Source organism: Gavialis gangeticus, unplaced genomic scaffold, assembly GCF_001723915.1.
Source record: "Gavialis gangeticus isolate Ggan-Ray unplaced genomic scaffold, GavGan_comp1, whole genome shotgun sequence".
NCBI lineage: Eukaryota > Metazoa > Chordata > Crocodylia > Gavialidae > Gavialis > Gavialis gangeticus.
In genome coordinates, this window is record NW_017729031.1 from 27,268,939 (window position 1) to 27,276,207 (window position 7,269).

The 7,269-nt window shown below is 46.5% G+C and overlaps 1 protein-coding gene across 1 annotated transcript in view; it reads left to right on the top strand.

Annotated features, from left to right (window-relative positions):
* INSIG2 (insulin induced gene 2) overlaps nt 1-7,269 on the top strand; it is a 28,177-nt gene that overhangs the window by 8,447 nt on the left and 12,461 nt on the right. Inside the window, exon 2 of the mRNA XM_019522525.1 lies at nt 5,221-5,551. Within this exon, the coding sequence (XP_019378070.1) occupies nt 5,284-5,551 (268 nt within the window). The 5' untranslated portion in view covers nt 5,221-5,283. The remainder of the gene's footprint in view (nt 1-5,220; nt 5,552-7,269) is intronic.

Consider the following 7,269-nt stretch of genomic DNA (forward strand, 5'->3'; position numbering starts at 1 on the left):
AACTTACCGGTAATCAGAGAAAAGGGTGGGAAGCCCCACAGTCTTGGAGCATGGGTCGGGGGGGAGAGGCAAGGGTGGAGGTAGCAGGGAGGGGAGGAAGGGCACAGCTGCTCACAGCAGGAGGTGGGGATGCTGCACAAACAACTGCACCAGGGTCCCAGGTCAGCTACGGCAGGCAGCCAGGAAACTGCACTGTGGTCCACAGAGCCCTGGCCTGGCTTGTTGTGCAGGGCTCTGCTGACCCCAGTGCAGCCCCACAGCTGCCTGCCACAGCCAGTCCAAGACCCTGGTGCAGCCCTTTTACAGCATCTACACTTGGGGGTGGCCCAAAACCTCAGTTTAATTCCCTTGTTTAAGCCTGGGGAAACCATTATTCCACATGTAATAATATGTGAACGAATGGCTTCCTCGGGCTTTATCAGGGTAATTAAGCTGCAGTTTTGGGCCATCTGGCAGTCTGTGGGGAGGGGCAGGACTGCTGGGGCCCCTTGGCCAATCAGAGGTGTGTGGCAGGACACTTGGTGTGTCTGCCACTTTAAGAGGTCAGATAGCCTGCTGAGACACTTGCAGGTGGGATCATGCCTAATTATAGAGTCAGCTGACCCAGTGGCTGGCAGGCGTGGCTAGGCCTAAGCCAGGGAGTCGCCTGATTGCAAGGGAGACCCCTGATTGGAGGAGGGCTGGGCTTAGACTGGATGTAGGCCCAGAGCCTGGGGGCAGGGTTGGGAATAACATCATGGGAGTTGGTGGAGGAACATCACCCAGCAGGAAGGTTGCAGCTTCTGAATTCTAGCATGGAGAACAACATCTGAAACGTATACCTAGAGAAGGGCTGGGTGAGTGTAGTGAGCATGGGAGCCTGTTGAGAGGCCTGGATGAGCCCAGAGAAGGAAAGGGGCTGTGAAGAAGGACCTACTGAGGGCTCTGGGTGAGCCCAGAGAGAAGGAATGATCTATGGAGAGGAGAGGGCTGGCAGCTGGAGGACTGACCCTGGGAACTTTGACTGGTCCAAGCTGGGGCCAGGGCCCAGGAAGGGCTGAAGGGTGAAATAGCCCACCGCAAGAGACTGACAGAACTGGAAGATTGGAGTCTTGACTGGCCTGGAGGAGGGCCAGGGCCTAGGAGAGGCTAGAAAGTCCCTGTGGGTGCAGGGAGGTGCACAGCCAAGAGGCAGGGGTCTAGCAGCAGGTAGCCCAGGATGATGATGACTGGTGCTAGGCTATCTGAGGAGGAGGGATCATCAAGAGCATGGGTCCAAGAATGAGCTGGAACCAGAGATAACTACCAGGTCCCCTGGCCCTGGCTCTAGCAGCCCAGGAAGGGATAGGACATTGAGGAGAAGCTCAGAGAGGGATGAGCAAGATCAACTAGGCCTGAAGACCTGTCATGGGTAAGACCTGAAACTGCACCTTACTGGAGCTGGTTAGCGGGGTGAGGCTACCTGTGGTGGGGAAGGCCCCATGAAATGCCACACATGAGCCACTTCAAGGCAAGGTAAAGAGGGGGCACAGAAAAGCCTCAACTCCCACTGCCTTGTGGGTTACCCCATGGAGGGGGAAGGCTTGGGGAGTGCACTCTGACAGAAATGCACTTGGCAATGAAGACCATGCGGACCCCGGGGGGGCAGGGAGGGTCCAGAGGCCTAGCGAGAGGAGCTGGTGGATCATAGTGAGGCCCAGTGAGTATGGCGAGACCAGAGGGGCCTAGTGTCCCAGTGGGGGCCAAGAATGGAGTGCAGGATCAGATGGTTCCAAGGGCCTGGATAGTGAGGCCCAGTGAGGGGCCTGAGGCACATAGTGGGATCCAGGAAGCAGACTGGGACCAGAAGGGTTCAGCAGTCCAGTGAGGGGCTGGGAATGGAGTATGGGACCAGACAGGTCCAAGGGGCTGGATAGTGAAGTCCAGCGAGAGGGCCCTGAGTCTCATAGCAAGGCCCAGCGCGATGGGAGAGCATTCAAAACAGTAGGGGGGGGCAGCCCAGAGAGGGAGAACAAGGGACCTGGTAGCCTAGGGAGTGGCTACACAAGACTGAATAGTCTGAGGGCCTGGAGAGGGGCTAGAGGAGAGACTGAAAGGTCCGGTAGCCTGAATGGGGGCCAAGATGGAGACCAAGGGGTCTGAAGGCCTGGAGTGGAGCTGAGAGAAGCCAAGGGTCGAAGGCCCAGATCAGGGTTCTTTGAGCAACTGACTGAACATCGATAAGGATGCTATCTTCAAGGCATGGGACATGGTGTAGGGAAGGTACAGACCCATGTGATTGGTCCATAAGACCAAGACCACAAGTTGGGTGGTCATTATAGTAAGATCAAGGCAGCTTCCTGCAATCTATATATCTATTAACATCAAGGCATGGCAGGAAAGAGTGGGGCAGGCTGCCCTTAGAGTGGGGTAACCTCAAAATTTTGGGGGGTACCCTGTGACGGGGCCCCTACTGCGTTCAGCTCGTGAAAATGGCAGCTGGCCCCACGATCTGCCTGTGAAATCAGCCAGCCACCTCCTTGAGTTCGGTAGACCCCTATCTATAAATATACCAAAAAGGAAAATGTCAGGCAGAAAAAAGAACTTCTTACATAAAAGAAGGGGTGTCATACACACCTGTTTCCCATGCATCAGATCCCAAAAAGGTGAGCAGTAGTGGGGCAAGATGTGGCCCAGGGGTTAATGCAGCCATTGCTCAACCCCCTGATGCTGACATGCGTCCCTGGTGGGACTCTGTAGCTAGAGATTTGTTGATGAACTTGCCCTGCAACTTCGTGGCATCTCTGCTTTCCTTGCAGGGTGAGTGTTTGACATTCCTGCATTAAAGGATAAAGCTGGAACAAAAACAAATGGGTGTAAATTGGTCACAAATAAATTTAGTAAGTTTGCAATTGAAAAGTGGTTCCTAAGCATAAGTTGGGAGGTTCTGGAACAATAAGGGCAAAACACCTCATAGTTTGAAGATGAAGCTTGAGCAGTCCATGAAAGGGGTTGTACGATGTGGTAGGCTTTGACAATCGGTGACTGGACTTGGTAACTCAGATTTTTTTTCTAGCCCTGTGCTGCTAGAGGTCCCACCTGAGACTCAGGCTTCTCTATGCTTGATACTGAGACATCCCCTCTCTGTAAGCACTGGACGTACCCCTGTGGTCACTTATCAAGTAGACATATTTAAGTGGCCTGATGTGGCATGACTTTAGGGGCACACTTTCTTTCCTGGTGGCTCAGTACGCTACTCTTGTTCCCCTTGCAGTATCGGTCCCTCCCAGAAAAATGGCTAGAGGGCACACCTTTTGTCTGAAGCAGAAAATGTTATTACCATAATTTCAGCAGCACAACTTTTGTATTGAGTAGGTGTCTCAGTGCTTACTGCTCCTCAGGCTATGGCTCAGAAGCCAAACACCATTGTACCTGCATCTGATGCTTGTATGTAATTAGACTGAAATAAAACTCAGATGCAAAGAAGCAGAATAAGGGCTTTATTTCTTGGAAGCGTCTGCTGACATCCAAATCTGCAAGCATGATGTTCTGTGTGGAGAGCTCAGCACATTTTTACCTTACCTCTTTATTAACATTTTCAAAAAGTCTGTTTTTTTTTTTTTTGAATGAACTCTAGATCAGCGGTTCCCAAACTGACAGACTGCACACCACCAGTTTAAAAGGATACAACCTTAAGTACTGCCAGCAAATTTTTCAGTTCAACCTTAAGTACCACCAGCAAATTGTTGTCATATAAAGTGCAAGCACCTACTCTGGACACTCTTAAGAAACATTTGGGTGCTTATTTTGTTGGGATCCTTTGATTGTAGCTGACTTCCTGCCCCTGGGGTATGGGGCTGGACTGGATGATCTTACAGCCTAACGTCTATGAAATCTATTAAGGTAATTATAATAAGTCTGTTAACGCATACCATTGACAGGTTGTCTATGTACCACTGGTGGTACCTGTACCACAGCTTGGGAACCACTGCTGTAGATTACAGGTTGGTATCGAGGTCACCAGAATGTGTGTAATGCCCTCTTGGAGTTGGTTGCTGTGTGTGTTTTAACTTATCTGAGTGTATGGAGCTTTCCACTTGTTATTCCTACCATTTGTACTTTTTCCAAGACTCCTGATCTTCAAAAATGGAGGCTGTCTTGGGCATCATGCTTCTCACTGAATGGCATGTAGCCGCAGAGTTGGATTACCTCTTGCGCATTTGCTGACCATGGGGTGGAATGGGGGAAGCGAGCAATCTCCTTCCTCTGTCTCCATCCACAAGGCCATAAGTAAGAGTTATCAAAAGCCGCCACCAGTTGGCAGTTTTAAATTTAAAAACAATGTTTGTTTTTTTTCTTTAAAGTTCCAGGTGGCTAAGCTGTCAATCAGGATCCTTGTTATACACGGATTCAGTGTCACATTCATGTATAACAAGATTTCTGACTGACAGTTTTAAAAAAGGTGGCTGAGATGGGAATTCTCCCATGCACACACTCTATACAGAGCTAGTCATGTAGAGAGTGCTCTCTTCCTGATGGGAAGGTGGAGTTTCTTTACTTCTTTGCACACAGCTTATTCTGTGGTTGAGGAAATCATTTTCCTTAACCTCACATTATAGTATTGGTGAAAGTTGTGTTGCCCGCTGACAGTTTTGGTAATTTGCCCTCTGACTGGTGAAGACCCACTTTCTCTTGTTAGATATCCCAAAGGTTGTCAGTTCACTTTTGGCTTAATGTAGCTCTGACTTTTTTTCTCAAATTTCATTTCCCTGCTGAGAACCAGCAAACTGTGCTTGCTGGCTTTTTGGAAGATCGAAGTAGTGTGTAACTGGGTTGCCATTGCTCCCTTGGGTCTAGGTGCCTTGTTCATTCTCTTTTGAGCCACATAATCTCTTCATTTTCCTATTCCTGACATCAAAGCAGTCACAAACTTAATCTTCTCTGTGAAGCAACCTCGTCTGCTTTTATTTCCTCCTGTTGTTCCCTGTGATCCCCATTAACAACTATACCATCATCCTTGTTTTGATTTTTGTTTCCCTCTGCAAATAATACTCTTTGTAAAAATCTCTTATCTTTATGATCGTAGTCATCATATTAGGATGTTGTTGTTGCAGAACTGTTTCTTGTGAGATGTCCTTTCTTTTGCAGAAAACACCTTTTACCTTCAAACTCAGAAAAGTTTGATTTATGGTTTATTTTCTCTAACCAATTAAAGCTATGTAATTTTTAAAGTTTGCCTTATGAGCCTTCTGTATTTTGCAGAGTTTGGAGTATTTCCTAATTGAGGAGAGCCATAATACTGACAACAAGGGAATCCTCTGGCGGATGTCTCTGAAACCATATGAAGTCATGGCAGAAACTGAAGAAAAATCATCTGAACCCAAAAAGTGTGGTCCATACATTTCATCTATAACCACTCATGGCATGAACTTCATGATTCGTGGAATAGTGCTGTTTTTTATTGGTGTATTTCTTGCATTAGTATTAAACTTGCTGCAGATTCAGAGAAATGTTACGCTGTTTCCACCAGATGTTATCACCAGCATCTTTTCGTCAGCTTGGTGGGTACCGCCCTGCTGTGGCACAGCTTCAGGTATGTTCAAGGAAGTGCCAAATATCTGTGCGTGATTTGAGGTGGGGATAGATAAGTGAACAGGAAGAAATTAAAATTCTTTCATTAGTAGAAAATATGGAATATTTAAAATGTTGGGTCCAGAGGTCTACCTTTTCTTAACTATTTGTGGTAGTCTTTTTTTTTTTTTTTTTTTTTTTCTTTAATCTCCCTCAGATATAGTGAAAAATTCAAGGTCAGCTCTCTTGAATTCGTATTGTTAAAGCATCTGCTGCTTCTGTTTAACACAGAGTTTAACAAAACATAGAAACGTGTGCCACTGTAATCTTTGGGCTGGAATCCAGTGATAAACTTTGGGGAGATTTTTGAAAAAAGTATCTGAAAGCTTTAGATAGTTCAAGGTGTGCTGGCTTGCCTCACAGGGAGCGAGTACCTTGAGCCCGCACAAATGCCTGTTCTAGTTTCACGTGTGCTTGAGCGTGGCCTGGAGTATAGGCTCACAGTTGTAAAGTTTGCATAGATGAGGCCTGAGCTGTCTCTTGTTCCAGCATGCAGCTTTCTCCTTATGGCTAGCTTATTGTTATCAATAGAAGTACTCTGAAATATTCCATTAAAAGCCTAATTGGGCTTTGGGCTTTGAAGGGCCCTCCTACACGTTCAAATTTAAGCTGGATAGAAGCCAGCTATACAATTTTTTCCACATTTTCAAGCATTAACTTTATAGCTGGATCGACATTTTTACTGTGTGGTAATTGCTTTGCATGTGTGATTAGTCTTCTTTTTTTTTTTTTGGCATGATTAACCACTGAATTGCGTAATATATGTATTGTATAGCAGGAGCCAAAGTGTAGGGAAGACCTATCCCTTGGGTCAATTTAACACTTTACCAGAGGGTTATTCTTAACAGTTAATATTGGAGAATTCAGTTATAAATAGGTCATTAAAATAGAGTGTATTCCTGGACCTTGATTATAATAAGTATAAGGAGCCCAGTTGCCGCCTTAGTGGGTGTTAGTACAAATCAATACATTTATTTCTGCTCTGACAATTATAACTGATGTAAGGGTTTTGCTAAAGGAAGTTTTATGCTTTTTTCTAGTTACCTAATTTTCTTTTGGTAACTTGTTGAATTATTGTACCACAGATTGCATTAAGGAGTCTGATTTGAGAGGAAATTGTCCAAATATTTTTCTGAATTTGTCTTTTTTTTTTTTCTTCTCCTGGGAATGTACTTGGAATATTTTGGGCACAGTTACATATTTATTTTATCTGTAAGTTACCTGTCTATCATAGTGCTCTTTCTCTAGCCTAATCGCGATTTCAGCTTAGCTGTGGTATCCTGCATTGCTTGCATATTTATTTTATGCTTTAAATTGGTTATCTTGACACAGGTTTCATAGTTGGTAGGTTCGGAAGGGACCTGAGCAGATCATCAAGTCTGACCCCCTGCCCTGGCAGGAAAGTACTGGGGTCAAACGACCCTGGCAAGGTGTTCGTCTAGCCTCCTCTTAAAGACCCCCAGGGTAGGAGCCAGCACCACTTCTCTTGGAAGTTGGTTCCAGATCCTAGCCGCCCTGACAGTGAAGCAGCGCCTCCTGATATCTAGCCTAAATCTACCTCTGCCAGCTTGTGACCGTTATTCCTGGTCACTCCTGGTAGTGCTCAGGGGAACAGGGACTCCCCCAGTACCTGCTAGTCCCCTCTGGCTAGTTTGTAACAGGCCACTAGACCCCCCCCCC